General features: G+C 39.8%; 1 protein-coding gene across 2 annotated transcripts in view; it reads left to right on the top strand.

The window, feature by feature from the left end:
* The window catches only part of smarca1 (SWI/SNF related, matrix associated, actin dependent regulator of chromatin, subfamily a, member 1), a 113,344-nt gene that overhangs the window by 68,504 nt on the left and 27,912 nt on the right, over positions 1-16,928 (top strand). For both annotated transcript variants that reach the window (XM_043704859.1, XM_043704860.1), the window contains exons 10-15: positions 2,046-2,114; positions 2,546-2,655; positions 3,409-3,635; positions 5,174-5,295; positions 7,647-7,799; positions 9,866-9,998. In XM_043704859.1, coding sequence (XP_043560794.1) covers positions 2,046-2,114; positions 2,546-2,655; positions 3,409-3,635; positions 5,174-5,295; positions 7,647-7,799; positions 9,866-9,998 — 814 coding nt within the window. The remainder of the gene's footprint in view (positions 1-2,045; positions 2,115-2,545; positions 2,656-3,408; positions 3,636-5,173; positions 5,296-7,646; positions 7,800-9,865; positions 9,999-16,928) is intronic.

Consider the following 16,928-nt stretch of genomic DNA (forward strand, 5'->3'; position numbering starts at 1 on the left):
CTGCTATTTCCTCAGCCACCTCCCTCAGAACTCTAGGATGTAGTCCATCGGGGCCAGCAGATTTATTAATTTTAAGACCTTTTAGCTTTTCTAGCACTTTCTCTTTTGTAATGGCAACCATACTCAACTCAGCCCCCTGACTCCCTTTAATTGTTGGGATATTACTCACTGTGAAGACTGATGCAAAGTACTTATTAAGTTCTTCTGCTATTTCCTTATCTCCCATCACTAGGCTTCCAGCAACAGTTTGAAGTGGCCTAATGTCTACTTTTGCCTGTCGTTTGTTTCTTATGTATTGAAAGAAACTTTTACATCAATTCTAATATTACTGGCTAGCCAACTTTATATTTGATCCTCTCCTTCCCTCTCCTTCCTTATTTCTCTCTGTTTGTTTTTGTAGCCTTCCCAATCTTCTGATTTCCCAGTGCTCTTGGCCACTTTATAGGATCTCTCTTTTTCTTTAATACATTTCCTGACTTCCTTTGTCAGCCACGGCTGTCTAATCCCTCCCCGGATAATCTTTCTTTTCTTGGGGATGAGCCTCTGTACAGTGTCCTCAATTATACCCACAAACTCCTGCCATTTTTACTCTACTGTCTTCCCCGCTAGGCTCTGCTTCCAGTCTATTTTCGTCAGTTCCTCTCTCATGCCCTCATAATTACCCTTATTTAACTGTAACAACACTGTCGCTAAAATGTTTACCATTCACAGGATACATTACAAGATCTTGCCAAGGCTTAACTTACAGCAACTCCCAAACTTCTTGGCTTTCACCACCTAGAAAGCCAAGAGCAGTTAGAATGTAGGCATTTCACAAACCGCAAGTTCCTCCCTAAGTCAGCCCTTATTCTGACTTGGCAATATATTACTGTACCTTGATTAATGCTAAGTGTTCAAATCCTGAAATTCCTGATCTTATCACAACATTTTAAAATTTATGTTATTGCACACCTCTGATGATATCCCTTCCTATTAATCTCATAATTGATTCCCTAAGATATAATTCGATATAAAAATATTGTACTACCTTTGTTCTCCAGAAATATAAGGTTCGTCACACGTTTTACAAGAGCTCCCATTTGTACTGCCTAGATTGTCTTATGATAGTTATAGTAATAGTTATAATATAGTTATTTAAAGATAAAGAAGGTAATAAGAATCTCTTGAAAGCCAGATTTATGAAAACAACAAAAGAAGTACTTGCAAGCTAATTAGAGGACTCAGAGCCAGGGCTGTTATGGCACACTGATAGTGTTCCTATCTCTGAGCCAGACAACCCATGTTCAAGTCTGATCTGTTCCAGAGGTGTATAATAACACCTCTGAACAGGTTGATTAGCAAGATCCAAATGTCAAATCCAAATTTATGTTGTGTTATTTACATACATTAAAATAAATTACTCTTTCAGGCATTTTATGTGAATAAGCCAAACCAATTTAAAACAAAAACTGTTCCAATTAAAGTGTCCTCACATTTGCCCTGTAATGAAGCAGGTCATAAAAGTGGGTCTATTCCACCATTGAGTCTATGTTTGACTGGGTCACTGTGGTAAATTGCACTTAACAGCTATAGCCAAATGCCTCGATGATATGATAATAGTGTCTTACTAGCTGGAATTAAATAGAATGAAATAATAATACCTTACCTACTTGATCATTACATACAACTACACTGTGAGCAATTATTAAAAATAAACTCAATCCTACGTCCTGATTACTTTTTCAACACATGCTGAGATCTGCACTTACCATAACCAACTTAACATGCCATACTGTATCCAAAAGCCCAATCATTGCTCATTAATCCAGGTTTGTTGGTGAAGATGAATGATTATTTCGGCAATAAAGTTGCCACTTGGAAGTCTTTCTATTGGTGACCTGCTTCCAACAAGGGTGAAGGGTGTGAAGGGCAGAAAATAGAAGAAATTGAATATGAGAATTCTGACAAGTGATTTTGAAAGAAAAAATATAGTACAAAAATGGCAACTGTTAAATAACTTTTTCATACTTCTGTGCAAAAACTAACTTTTTCCTTGGCATATGCAGGATTTTGACTCATGGTTTGACACAAACAACTGCCTCGGTGATCAGCAGCTAGTGGAACGTTTACATGCGGTAAGTTTATCACCCCTCTGGCAAGTGGCATGCTACATGCATTTTGTATCGTAAGCTTGTGAGACAAAGAATTTATTTTTTGAAAAAAACTGAGGAATTACAGAATGATGAGGAGTTTACAAATTGGCCAGATCTCTCCATGTTCATGACTGCTTTTCAATATTTCATAATAATTCTGGAACTTCAAAGACTCATTCCATCTTTCTGTTTAAATGAGTAGCCCTCAGGTTAAACCACCAGCAGTCATCTATGTATAATGAGAGTGCAACCCTATGGTCTGATAAGATTATGACAACTTTTACAATTCCATCCACTCTCAGACCGGCAACATTTATTGCATCTTTACCACTCTACAGGAAACAGTCGGCAAATTCTGCTTTTCAACTTTCTCCGCCTTCTAATATTACTGTTCCTCATTTTGAAACCTTAAGGTACTCCGACCATTCTTGCTTCGGCGGATTAAAGCAGAGGTTGAAAAAAGCTTGCCTCCTAAAAAAGAGACTAAGATCTACGTTGGCCTCAGTAAAATGCAAAGGGAATGGTAAGTGAATATCTGTTGTTGAATCTTGCTAAGTTCCAGGACACTGTTTTGAGAAGTCAGTAACTTCCACGACTTTGTTGTGGATTTATATTTTTAAAATGCTTTTGGTTGGCACCCAAACAATCTGCTTTTCCGGAAGTGACTTACTGGCTTGCAAATGCAAGCTCTGCATTAGTAAGCAGAATAATCTAGTTTGAAATACAGATGTTTTTGCAGTGTCAGACTTGTTTAGTTGGTAGCACTGTCGCCTCTGGGTAAAATTTGGCCTTGCAACATGAGTTGACATGATGCAGGCTGACATTGCAGTGTTGGGTGTGTCAGAGGTCTCTCCCTTTGAGGATGTTAAAAGCGATGTTTGTCTGTTAGTTCAACTGGATGTTAAAAAGCTGTCCAGAGAAGAGAATAGGCTGGTAAAGACAAGTCACAGACAAGACAACTTTCTGGTTGAATTTCTCATTCTTACATTAGCTTCCTAAATCACTTCTGCCTTCAGCTTTTATGGCTCCAAAGCCTGTCTTCAATCAAGACATTTGATGCAGTTTTAACTGATGTTAATATGGAAGTATTTTCAGTTTTTTTTTGCATTTCTCCTGAAGTTTTTCTATGTTGGTGAGTGTGGGTTCAAAGTGCACTGGCAGCCTTGCAGTACTTTATCCCACTAGCCGCTTTTCATCTGTGAACCTCAATTTTGTGCTTTGCTTTGCCCTTTTAAAATTGCAATCAGTTTGTACATTTATTTCTTAATGTTTTCAGGTACACAAAAATCTTGATGAAGGACATTGACATTCTAAACTCTGCTGGAAAGATGGACAAGATGCGCTTGTTGAACATCTTAATGCAGCTCCGAAAGTGCTGTAACCACCCGTATCTCTTTGATGGTGCTGAACCTGGTCCTCCTTACACAACAGACACTCATCTTGTTTACAATTGTGGCAAGATGGTAGTTTTGGATAAGCTGCTGCCCAAGTTGAGGGAACAGAGTAGGTATTCATGGAGCGCTGGTGCTAATTTTAGTTGGAAAATTTACTTTGTTGGGTTTCCTAATTCCTGTTTTATGAAAGCTATGATCACTGTTATCACCCTCCACCCTTTATATATGTAGCCTTAATTGGGCTTTTGCGCTTTCCTATATAAGGTAGAGACAATTAATAAAAGCTCTTGGTCACATCTCTGGTCCTGATATGACTAGCCCAAAAGCAGGTTTGGTTAAACCCCTATGTTTGCAGGCTGCATTGTTTTTGGCTCCCCGTAGGTTCAGTTATGTAACTTAAAGATGTATAGTTGGTGCCAGAAGAACTGAAAATCTTTAGGCAGCTGCAGTCAGCAAGAGTGAATTATGTTTGTAATCCAATATTCCACAAATATGCCTTTTGCTACTTTCTTTTATGCCAGTGTCAACAATGGAAACTTTCTCAGCAAAAAAATGTGAGTTGGCAAGAGAATGAGGCTAAGCCAGACTTCCTGTAAGCTTGACCTCGTATTACACTGCAAGATTGGCTTCCAGTCACACGTCCAGTTCACCATCAAGACTAACAAATTCTATTTACATAACTGCACCCAACTCCAGGCCTGCCTTAGCCCATCCACTGCCGAAACATTCACTCTTACCAGTATTACTTCAACATGCCTGTTCCAATGCTCTCTTTCCATCTTCCACTCAACATAAACTTGCACACATCCAAAAAGGTTGTTTTTTAGTTTGGCATCGTATATGACTATTGACCTTGAAGTAAAAGAAATCTGGGGAGGAGTAATCAGTATTTTTGAATTTTAGTAAGTTTAAAGTAATAAAATTAAATCCAAAATCAAGTCCTAAATTCAGAGTTTTAAAAATCAGCAAAGGATATCCACGCATTTGCTTAAAAGAGAGAAATTAGAAGATGAGCATAAATAGTAAATCATACAGAAATTGACTTTAAAAACTTTTATAACTGTATGAGAAAAGTTTAGTGAAAATAAACTTAGGTCCCCGAGAAGCAGAGATAGGGGAAATTATAATTGGGAATGAGGATATGGAAGAGATGTTGAATAAATATTTTGTTACTGGCATCATGATACAGGATACAAAGAACAGGTCAGAAATTGTGAGGAACCAAGGGCATAATGGAATAAACATTAGAATTGACAATGTGCTGGAACAATCAATGGAATTAAAAAATGTCAACAGTCTAGGATTTATTGGCTCACACTTAAAAGGGATTGGTACAGATTTATTGGCTGCAATGACTTTAAGAATTGCTTAGGTCATAGAATGATGTCCATGGATTGGAAAATAGCAAATGGAACTAATTGAGGATGGGCAGTAAGTGTGATGGTGAGATTCCATGAAGTAATTTGAAAAAGCTCTCATGTGCATAATCATGTTGCTTATTTTTCATAAAAGTACTTTTCTGTAACTAGCTTTTATTATCATCTGGGATTGAGTTCTGAATCATGAAATATACCCCTTTCAGAGCTGCTGATATCTGACTATTTCAATTTGAGACTTTTTTCCTGCTTTCTCATAACTGTCATAAAGGTTCCAGAGTCCTCATTTTCAGCCAGATGACCCGTTTAATGGATATTCTTGAAGATTACTGCATGTGGCGTGGCTATGACTATTGTCGTCTGGATGGACAAACCCCTCATGAAGAAAGAGAGGTCTGTGATAATGCTCATTTTTCCTAAAGTAATATGTACTTGCCCAGCTTTCACTGATGAGTTAACAGGTAGTAGAATTGTCCGTTGTACATCTGGGTCATGAAGATCAGAAAATTGTTGGTCTGAGCCTCATTTTGTGTTTTGCTGTTGATTCTGCATCATAGAGCTCTGTTAGGCCCTGTGTCAATGTTGAAATTGGTTTGGGCTAGTTTGTGATACCTTTGAATAATCTGACCCAATCCTGTCACCATTTGATATCCACATCTGGGAGCATTCCAGCTGGTGTCACCTGATTTCATTTGTAGCTGTCTGCTTTAGTTTAGGAGCTTGGAGACAAATTTAGTAAATACTGCTGCACTGCCTGTGGTGAGACACATTGTTATAGAGCTGGGATTATGCCTTTTAGTCTTCGATTACATGCTGTCTCTAAGCACGGTTAAGCCACTAGAATCTTTGACTCTCAGAGCGGTACGTTTAATGCCCATATTGCTTAGGTCAGTCACTCAGGCTGATCTTCCAAAAAAAAGAGATATGCAGTACATGGAATATAAAGTATACTTCTGGGTCTCCTTGCATAAAACCTTCTTCCAGCTCCCTCTCATCAGAAAGCACACCAGTAAACATTAATGTCATATAATGACATAACTCAGAAGGAGCCCATTTGACCCTTTAAGCCTGCACATTTTGGTAGCACTGTACAATTAATCCTACTCCCACACTATCCGAACTGTACCCTCTGCCGCTTAGAAAGTCAAGGGCAGCAGATGCATGGGTGCACCATCACCTCCAGGTTCCCCGCCAAGCCACACACCAGTCTGACCTGGAACTATATTGCTGTGCTTTCACTGTTGTGAGGTGTCAGTATCCTGAGGGAGCTCCCTTCCTCCAACAGCATTTCATCACCGGAGCAGCTCAAGAAGACAGCTTACAGGCAACATCTCCAGGACAGAGATGGGCAATAAATGCTTGTCCAGCCAATTGTGCTGATATCCCTTGAATGAATTTAAAAAACCCTGTAAAATCATTTCGTCCAAGTATTTATAGAATTAGCTTTTAATCCAATTACAAGTGAATCTATGTCTGCCCTTCAAGATATTACATTCTCGGTTACTCCTGATTTGTATGTAGTTTTGCAGAATTATAAATCTTGCCCTTTACACTAAGTCATGAATACATATCAAAAGCATATCAAAAAGAGTATTAGCTTTTATACCAACCCCTGGGGAACACACTTCATCGCTGTCTTCTACTTTCCTTACGTTGATTTTTTTTTTCCCAGGCTGCCACTAGCACTTTAATCTCATAGGCTTCAGTTTTGCAAATAAGTATGCTCTATGACACTTCATTAAACACTTTATGAAAGTTCATGTGCCGCAACGTCAAATGCATCAAGACTTGCACCAAGCTTCTCCTTTCAAAAAATTCAAATATGTGATTGAAGAGCGATTTTTATTAACAAATGCTAATTTTAATTTATTTGCCCATTCATTTCCAAATGTCAGTTGGATTATTGTGTCCACCATCAATTTTAGGCAGTCTGGCCTTGTAAGCGTTAAGTTTATCCAAGGACCGCGCTGTTTGGCAATTGATGTTGGAGGTTTAAATTTGGCAATACCAGGAACTTATTGCAAATCCCCTCAATTTTCAAACTGCACTTAAATCTGTTGCATATTGCTCGGTCTTGAAATTCCCCAAAGCAGCAATGAATGGACATCTTTATTAAACGGTCCTATGATGTTTGCAATCTTTTATTTTTCTAGCATCACCTGCCTATCAAAACAAAAACTGAAAATTGTGACCAGAGCCTCCAGCTTGTCTGCATTTTCTTCCTCACTATTCCGTCCGCATTGGATGACTGCACATTTAGCTGAGCGATGGCTGCCCCTCATTCCCTCCTATTTGGAATCTGACTGGAATTGATGTGACTATCAATTCTGCTTTGAAATTTTAAAAATTGGATCTTCCTGAAATGAAAAAAAAAATTTAAGGTGGAAAGCTAAAGTAAAACCATAAACTTATCTGAGAAAGAAAGTGCCAGTTAATGTTTTGCATGAAATTTCTTCAGTGTTGTACATATGGATCTCTCCTGTACCAACTATTTACTGTTGTACTTTTTTCAATGCTGAATATTTAGGAGTTTAAGTACTCTTAATGGTGCCTATTTTGAGATGGAAATGTCAATTCAGTTGACTTTGTTAGGAAAATAAAATTTTGAAAATGCACAATAGTTCCATTACCATTTGAAAGAGAAAGTAATCTTCTGACCATGTTTCGAGTTTTTTGGAAAGTGCTGAACTGACTAAATCCTGCCATTGTATTTATTGATTTTCTTTTATCTTTGATTTAAACAGCGGGCAATAGATTCTTTCAATGCTTTCAACAGTTCGAAGTTCATATTTATGCTGAGTACCAGAGCTGGAGGCCTTGGTATCAACCTTGCAACAGCAGATGTCGTCATTTTGTATGATTCAGATTGGAATCCACAAGTGGATTTGCAAGCTATGGTATGTAGTGATGCATTTTCTGGAAAAGTTTGGACAGTTTTTATGGGCCCTTTGGCTTACCCACTTGGTATTTATTTCCTTCAGCAGATGCCTTGTGATTGTAAACTCAAACTTCTCTCGAGTTATATTCCACCATATTCATTGAAAATGCTGTTTGGCAAACTCGGTTGAAGGTTTAACTTTGGCATTGTTGGCAACCTACTGCAAAAGGCCTCATTTTTAAAACCGCACTCAAATCTGCCTCACATTGCTGTCTCTTGATATTTTCCAAAATGAGAATGCATGGACAGTTTTTCCAAAACCACAATAAACTCTCCAATATCCTCTAGGTACTGATTCCTTGTGTCAGACAAACAGCTTTCTGCAGTCTCCAATGCCTGTCATGTGGCTCAAGCTCACACACAGTCTGCCAGCGCATGCCTCTTGGTTTAGGAGAGATGTGTAAAATCGTGAGTGATCTAAACACATCTGGGCCTGCTCCAGTCCAAAATATTCTCCTTTTCCTTCCCCTTACAGCAAAGGGATAGCAGGACTATCCAGGATAGCGGTGAAAAATATCCCGAGCGTCATCACACATGCAGTGAAAGACTTTCAATCGCGAGTGTACTTTCCCTGTCTCCCAGGAAGGCCTGTTGAAGCAACCGCCTTTGTAGGCCAGTCCAGCCATGCTTATTTATCATTGAACAAAATCCTCATAATTCCTGCACTGAAATTTATCCATATCAAATTTGTTCAACTAGGAACATCCCCATCCCAACCCATGTCACAGGAGGGTTCATTGCAGGTAATTAGAATAGTTAGGTGGTTGCCTTTCACCAGCACGGACTCGAAGGGTAAAGGGCCTTTTTCTGTGCTGTTGATCTCAATGATTCTATAACTTAGCACATTGAGAATTAACTTATACAGTACTGAGCCACTTTTTTCCTTATGTAGCCATGTATACAAAATGGCCACAAGAGGGTGCAATTATACAAGTAAAAGCTGATCTATCAGCATTCAAAAGGAGAGCGATTTGAGTCAGTATTTCTCGAGGAAATCCTTGGTCAGAAATGTTATTGAAAGTGTAACTTATTTAAAAATTCTATTTTCAGTATAATAGCCTATTGGGATTCTGCAAAGTTTGCTGAACTGTCAGTAGCAATTTCTTTTCCCTGCCTTTATTACACAAAAGATTCTGTTTTTTCATGGCATGAACTATATGATCAATTTGGCAAATAATTCTCTCTTACCCAATTCTCTTACCCAATGTTTTCTTAAACCAATTAGTTAAAACTGAAGAAAATTTAGGATCATTAATGAAACTTAATTATCTATAATTCATCAAACCAAAGGAGATTGATAATTACAAAAGAGATTTCAGGTTTTCAAGAGCAGAATTTCATTATTTATGTGCACAATTGCACTGTTTCTATTGTTTGTTTGAAGTATTTCCTTCCTTTCCTTGACTTTCCTCTTTTTCAAAAGGGATGAATGCCTTCCTCAAAATATGTTGTCTCAGATATTAGCCTCCTCCAGTACTTTCCTGTGTAGACAGATGATATTGACAGTTAACTCTGTTGTGTACGATATTACAACTGAGCCTCATCATACTCTGAAGGGATATTCAAGGGTACAGTGTCTGCAATCAAGTCACTGCATCAGTGCTGAGTCTATTTGGATTATCCTCAGTATTGCTCTGACTAACAATACTAACTAGGATTTAAACTTGAATGTGGTCTTTACAACTGCAGCTGATTAGTTTTATTAGTGTCTTATTTGTTTGGGTTACTGAAGATGTTGATTTTAACCTGTTCTTCTGTGGCTTTTATGTATACTTTGGCCAGAATTCTGGAATCCTTTCCTAATAGCACTCTGGGTATCCCGAAACCACAAGGACTGTGGTCGTTCAGCATGATGTTACCACCTTCTCATGGGCAATTAGGGATGGCATGTATCCAATGACTGAATAAAATTATTCTGTCAAATGTACAGATTTCAGGGAGGTTATCAGAACTTTGCATATATCTGCAATTTTATTCTGTGCATATGACACTTAAAAAAAAATTGTGGTGTTCTTTTACAAATAGGACCGCGCACATCGTATTGGCCAAAAGAAAACAGTTCGTGTATTTCGGCTTATCACAGACAACACCGTGGAAGAGCGGATTGTGGAAAGAGCGGAGATGAAACTGCGACTTGATTCCATTGTTATTCAGCAAGGTAGGACTGCATCGCTGACTGGGGAAATATAGTTAGGCCAGCCAATATATCCAATCTGTTGAATTCCCAAGTGTGACAAACCACTCTTCTGGACTTAGAAACATTGGGATGGATTTTCACCATTGAGTAAGGAAAGTTAGAAAACCTGTCTTCTTTAAAAATATCCCCACTTGCTGTATTGTCATTCTAAGGGGTGAGGGCACTGTAGATTATGGTCTACTGGCTTCAGTTGGCAATGTAGATGGTAGATAGTAAGGTTGGCAGGCTGGAATGCCGTTCCCTATTTACTGGGGCATTAATTCAGTTTTAGAATGAAATATCACAGGCCCAAAGCCTCATCCATCATCCCAATGCAGATACCTGCATGGTCCCAATGCTCCCCATGCTGTTCCATTCCTTCCATTCTCTGATACTTCCATGCTCCCTTATATTCTCCCATGCCACCTATATATCCTCCCGAGCCATTCACCCACTGTCTGCTGTGGGCAGACTTTAAAAATTATATCTTTGAAACGGAGATTAAAAGAACTAAGCTTCTATTTAAGCATTTGAAAAAAAATGTCATTCACAAAATTAATTTAAAGACTTAAATCCCTTAAAGTGGTCAATCTGTTGAAACCATGTTTAAGGCAGATAATCCTTTACAATATCTTAAACAGTCAATCAAATGGTAAATAGCTCTCTGATGAGCTTCTGAAGTCCAGCCGAGCATTCACAATAGGCTCAACTTTCAAAACAAATCTTGAAACTGAAGGAACAAATACTTTTCTCCTTCAAATCACATGAGATATCCTGTCAATGAAAACAATCTAAGAACAACAGATTGTAGCCGCCTTATTCTCTAATTGAAAGTTGCTGAAGGTTTTCAATTTAAAGGATTTTGGGCATTTAAATCACTTCAGATTATTATGCTAGAGTTTTTTTTCCAGTTTTGAATGTGTTTTCTCTTAGTGAAGAACAACATGGCGGCACGGTGGCACTATGGGCACGGTGGCACTGTGGTTAGCACTGCTGCCTCACAGCGCCAGACACCCGGGTTCAATTCCCACCTCAGGCGACTGACTGTGTGGAGTTTGCACATTCTCCCCGTGTCTGCGTGGGTTTCCTCCGGGTGCTCCGGTTTCCTCCCACAGTCCAAAGATGTGCAGGTCAGGTGAATTGGCCAGGCTAAATTGCCCGTAGTGTTAGGTAAGGGGTAGATGTAGGGGTATGGGTGGGTTGTGCTTCGGCGGGGCAGTGTGGACTTGTTGGGCTGAAGGGCCTGTTTCCACACGTAAGTAATCTAATCTAATCTAATCTAATCTAAACATATAATACTGATCAATGTAATGGTTAATGTACCTTATACAAAATGGCCACAAGAGGGTGCAATTACACAAGTAAAAGCTGATCTGTCAGGCCCGATAATCAGTCAGTGCAGCAAACGCACATCTTTCTTACAATACAACATATAAGTATTGCAGAAAAAAAATTGGTATATATTGAAAAGCCTGTCACTGAAAGGGTATCAGCATCAGGTTGCCTTTTATTGTTTGAGGAGAAAGTGAGGTCTGCAGATGCTGGAGATCAGAGCTGGAAATGTGTTGCTGGAAAAGCGCAGCAGGTCAGGCAGCATCCAGGGAACAGGAGAATCGACGTTTCGGGCATAAGCCCTTCTTCAGGAATGGGGCATTCCTGAAGAAGGGCTTATGCCCGAAACGTCGATTCTCCTGTTCCCTGGATGCTGCCTGACCTGCTGCGCTTTTCCAGCAACACATTTCCAGCTGCCTTTTATTGTTTGCCATCCCAGGATTTGGGTTCCACTGAGGGCCACATCTCCTCTGAGCCGTGGCTGAAGGGCTTGACTCTACTAAAATTGTGGAGGGGTGACGGTGGGCTTTGAGCTGTCCACCACCTCTTTGGAACCGGTGAGGGTGTCAGTGCTGTGTACAGGCCGACTCCCTTACCTTTATAACATGCCAGCAAAAAAATGGTGCTTGAAATTGGAATGGGAATCCCAGAATCGGGTGTCACCTGCTATTTGGTGAACATATGAGCATTTATGTGACTTACCTGTAGTGAAATAGTGATCTTCGTGTTATCACTTACACAGCCAATATGTTCCTATTGTAAAATGGTGGATTATTGAACGCATTTTGAGAAACACCAAGGAAGATTGACTTAGTTATAGAATCATGGAGATGTACAGCACGGAAACAAACCCTTCCGTCTAACGTGTCCATGCCGACCAGATGTCCTAACCTAATCTATTCCCATTTGCCAATACTTGGCCCATATCATTCTAAACCCTTCCTACTCATAAACCCATCCAGCTGCCTTTTAAATGTTATAATTATACCAGCCTCCACCATATCCTCTGATAGCTCATTCCATACAAGCACCACTCTCTGCGTGAAAAAGTTGTCCCTTAGGTCCTTTTTGGATTTTTCCCCTCTCACCCTAAACCTACGTCCTCTAGTTCTGGACTCCCCCACCCCAGGGGAAAGACCTTGTCTATTTGCTGTATCCATGCCCCTCATGATTTTATAAACCTCTGAATGGTCACCCCTTCAGCCTCCAACTCTAGAGGGAGAACAGACCCAGCCTTCAGCCTGTCCCTATAGCTCAAATCCTCCAACCCTAGCAACATCCTTGTAAATCTTTTCTGAACCCTTTCAAGTTTCACAACATCCTTCCAATAAGAGGGAGACCAGAATTGCACACACTATTCCAAACATGTATCAATCATTATTGTAGTTTGTCATTGCAAAATAGAGATTTTGCACGTTGTTTTGTCATATGTTACCAGATTTTTTTCCTACAGCTAGAAGCAATAGGAGGTTAATAAGATCACAATATAAATGTATCTGACCCAGCCTCCAATGTGCTTGTCAAAAAACAGGAACAAATTGTACACATCTGCAAGAGAAATATGTTTCTAGTCCTTTGTTCGGTTTGATTCATTATTGATACTTGCTTTACAATAAATAGAATTCAGTCTTTATTTTGAAACTATTAGAAACTACCCTTTTTAAGGCATATTTTGCGGTCCCCTGTACTATGGGCAAAAGTGATAGCCACTTTATATATGAGGAGATTCCACAAAACCCAGTGAGATGGAGGAATAAGTGATCTTGATTGAAGGGGAATTATTGGTCAAGTCAGTAGGAGAATTTCCTCCCAATCTTCAAATGGTCCCGTAGGGTCTTTTACTGACATTAAAACAGACTAACAAACAAGCAGTCTCAGGTTGTAAGTTTGATCGCTGAGCTGGTAGGTTTATTCTCAGACGTTTCATCACCGTGCTGGATAACATCGTCAGTGAACCTCTGTCGAAGCGCTGGTGTCCTGTCCTGCTTTCTATTTGTGTGTCTTGGCCTGTTAAGGTGGGTGATATCATTACTTAAACGGGCCACAACACAGCAGCACCACAGGCAGAAGAAGAAAAATACCTATACAGCATAGTCAAGAACGAGTACCCAATAAACACAGTTTGCCGATTCTTAAACAGCAAACCCAAACAAGAAGACACAGCACGTCTAAAGACTCTATCCACACTACCATATATCAAAGACAACTCTGAGATGACTACCAGACTACTTCAACCTCTTGGCATCATGGTAGCCCACAAACCTACCAACACACTGAAACAGCTACTAATGAACCTAAAGGACCCTGTACCAACAACCAGCAAATCAGATGTTATACAAATTATCCTGCAAGGACTGCAACAAACACTACCTCAGACAAACAGGCAGGAAACTAGCCACCAGGATACATGAGCACCAACTAGCCACCAAATGACATGACCCTCTCTCACTAGTATCCTTACACACAGATGAGGAAGGACACCACTTTGACTGGGACAACACATCCATCCTAGGACAGGCTAAACAGAGACATGTATGGGAATTCCCAGAGGCCTGGCATTCTAACAGGAACTCCGTCAATAAACACATCAATTTGGGCCCCATTTTCCAACCTCTAAGAAAAAGAACCGGAAATGATATCTCCCACCTTAACAGACCAAGACTCATAAATAGAAAGCGAGACAGAACACCCGCGCCTCAATGGATGCTCACTGATGGTGGTACCTAGCATGGTGATTGAAACATCTGAGAACAAACCTATCAGCTCAACGAGCAAACTTACAACCTGAACCTCAACCTGAGCTACAAATCTTCTCAAAAATTGCAAACAAGCAGTCTTACCTGCACCAGTCTAATTCAGGTCTTAGAGAAGGCATTGAGCACACAGACCTCGGAACTGTTTATTGAAAGTGCTATCAATTGGACCAAATTGACAAATATTTAAATGATATGAAAATCTTTTGACTTTGATCCATTGAGTATTTCTACACATGAGGTACCAATTCACAAACATCCAACCTTACAACCACAATCTCATACTGGAATGTATTTTAAAGACCCGAAATGAACTTACATGAGCTGTACTTAGGAACAGCTCCTTTATATTGTCTTTTGTCGTGTTCCAACTTGCAAACGGATTTCAGAATGGAGCCTGTTTGCAAATAGGGAACCGACTCTGTAATTAGCATTGTAACCACACCTGGATTTTGAACTTCAAACCTTCACCGGGTAGAGCATCATTACCATAAACATAGTCACTGTAGGAGCTAGTAATTGGCAGCAAGATCAGGGCTGGGAAACAAGGATGCAAAAAAGTTGCACTTTATAAAGGAAAGAGAGTTGTTAAACTTGATGTTCTTGTTTCAGTTTGTAGCTGACCAAGTCATTGTGTGCTGTATTGAGATTTATATGGAAGGACAGTACATATCTAAACTGCTATTTTTTCATATTCCCCCAACTTTATCTTTCGTTTTCACCGAGGTAGGTTATGTGACTTGGGAAAATTACTTTTCATGAAGACACCCAGTTTTGACATCAAGCAACCCCAATTAAAGTTAATGCAAAGCACTTCCTGTGCTGCACTGCATTGCATTGACAATTATAGATCAGCATCCTCATTATCATTATCTCACACTAGCCGCTGATTGAGATAGCAAAACGCTGCTTGATTGAATTGTTCTTGTGCTGTTGACACTTAACTAGGAATGGGGATGCAACTTCCTGAATACAAGTTCATTCAGTTCTCTCTCTCCCTCTCGCTCTGTCTCGCTCTCTCTCTCTCTGTTGCTTTTACCTCTCCTCACTTCCCTCCCCTCTTTCTTTCACTACCCCCAACACAACACATGCGCATAAGTAAACACACAATCCTGACTCACAACATAATTAATATTTGAAACTAGTTGTATACTTGTACAAGAACTGGATGAAATGAATTTGCTGCATTTATTCAGGTCACAACCAGCACTTGCATCATATAATATGACATTCACCCATAATTCCATTACTTTTGACAGACTTCATATAATCATACCTGTGACATTTGGCACCATAACACCAATTTTCACAGCCACCAGAGTCAATTTTATTTGACATCTGTCTTTATTACAGGAGAACCTGACTACCCTTAACTGTACCACATCATCTCTCTGTAAATTGGCAGCTAACATACAAGTGAATTCAGAGGTCATCTATCGGCATATGAAGAGTGAAAAGGGTTGTCAGGAGCAGTGGTGCTGATACGGGACCTAAATGAAGATGTATTAGTGGAGGCAGAGGCATGGCTGATGTATTACTGAGGACTTTGCATTAGCAAGGAAAAGGACTGTGCCAAAGCTACTGTAAGCAGGGAGATTGTTGGGACATGAAATGTGACAAAAACAAAGAGGTAGTATAGGAAAAGTGGTCATAATTAAAATGGATAAGTCACCATGTCTGGTCGGGAGGTATCGTTGGTTGCTGAGGGGAGATTGTCAATCCTTGAATTCTCTTCCTCACACACACTGTGAGTGAATATACAAGCCAACAACTGCATCGGGTCAAGAAGGCAGCTCACCACCACCTTAACAGCAATTAGATTAGATTAGATTCTCTACAGTGTGGAAACAGGCCTTTGGCCCAACAGGTCCACACTGACCCTCCGAAGAGTAACCCTACGTTTACCCCGATTAAATGTATCTAACCCTATGGGCAATTCAGCAATTCACCTGGCCTGCACATCTTTGGACTGTGGGAGGAAACCCACGCAGACACTGGGATAATGTACAAAATCCACACAGACAATCGCCCGAGATGGGAATCGAACCCAGGTCCCTGGTGCTGTGAGACAGCAGTGCTAGCCACTGTGCCACCCCCAATTAGGAATGGGCAATAAATGCTTATCGAGCCAGCGAAGCCCACATCTCATAAATACATTTTTAAAAGTGTTCCAATCCTTCTTAGTTACAAGGCGACACTTGTTGTCAAGAGGACTGCAAATGTTACACCTTATTCAAAAAGAACGAAGCTAATAACCTTGAATTTAAGGGCTGGTTAATTTACAGTTACCTGTGGGAAAGCACTCAGATGCAGTAATTCAGAGAAAAGTAACAGTCCATCATCCATTAGCCTGAATGAATAAAGGAGGGCCAGCATACATCTGTTAAGGGTAACTTCTGCATTACTACCTTGATTGAGCTTTAATGGACAGGGTGGATAGGGGCTGGTGCTGTTGATGTTGTGTATTTAGACTTTGGAAGGATATTTGATAAAGTCCTACAAATCAAGCTTGTTAGTCAAAGTGGCACTGCACAAAAACAGCATAGACATAAAACAGAGAGATGTAGTGAATGGCTGTGTTTTTTCCTGGTGGGAGATATATCATGGTATTTCCTAGTGTTCAGTTCGGTAGAATCACCACTGTTTTGATATATATTACTTTGATTTGGTGCAGTGCATAACTTTTGATATTTGCAGATAAAAAAAACTTGGCAGTCACTAAACAGATGATGAAAGGTTTCAAGAGGACATAAATAAACTCATGCAAAGGGTGTGCACATTGCAATTGAAATTCAATGTGAATGCTATACCCTGGTGGGATGAATGA

This window comes from Chiloscyllium plagiosum, chromosome 15, assembly GCF_004010195.1.
Source record: "Chiloscyllium plagiosum isolate BGI_BamShark_2017 chromosome 15, ASM401019v2, whole genome shotgun sequence".
NCBI classification, from domain to species: domain Eukaryota; kingdom Metazoa; phylum Chordata; class Chondrichthyes; order Orectolobiformes; family Hemiscylliidae; genus Chiloscyllium; species Chiloscyllium plagiosum.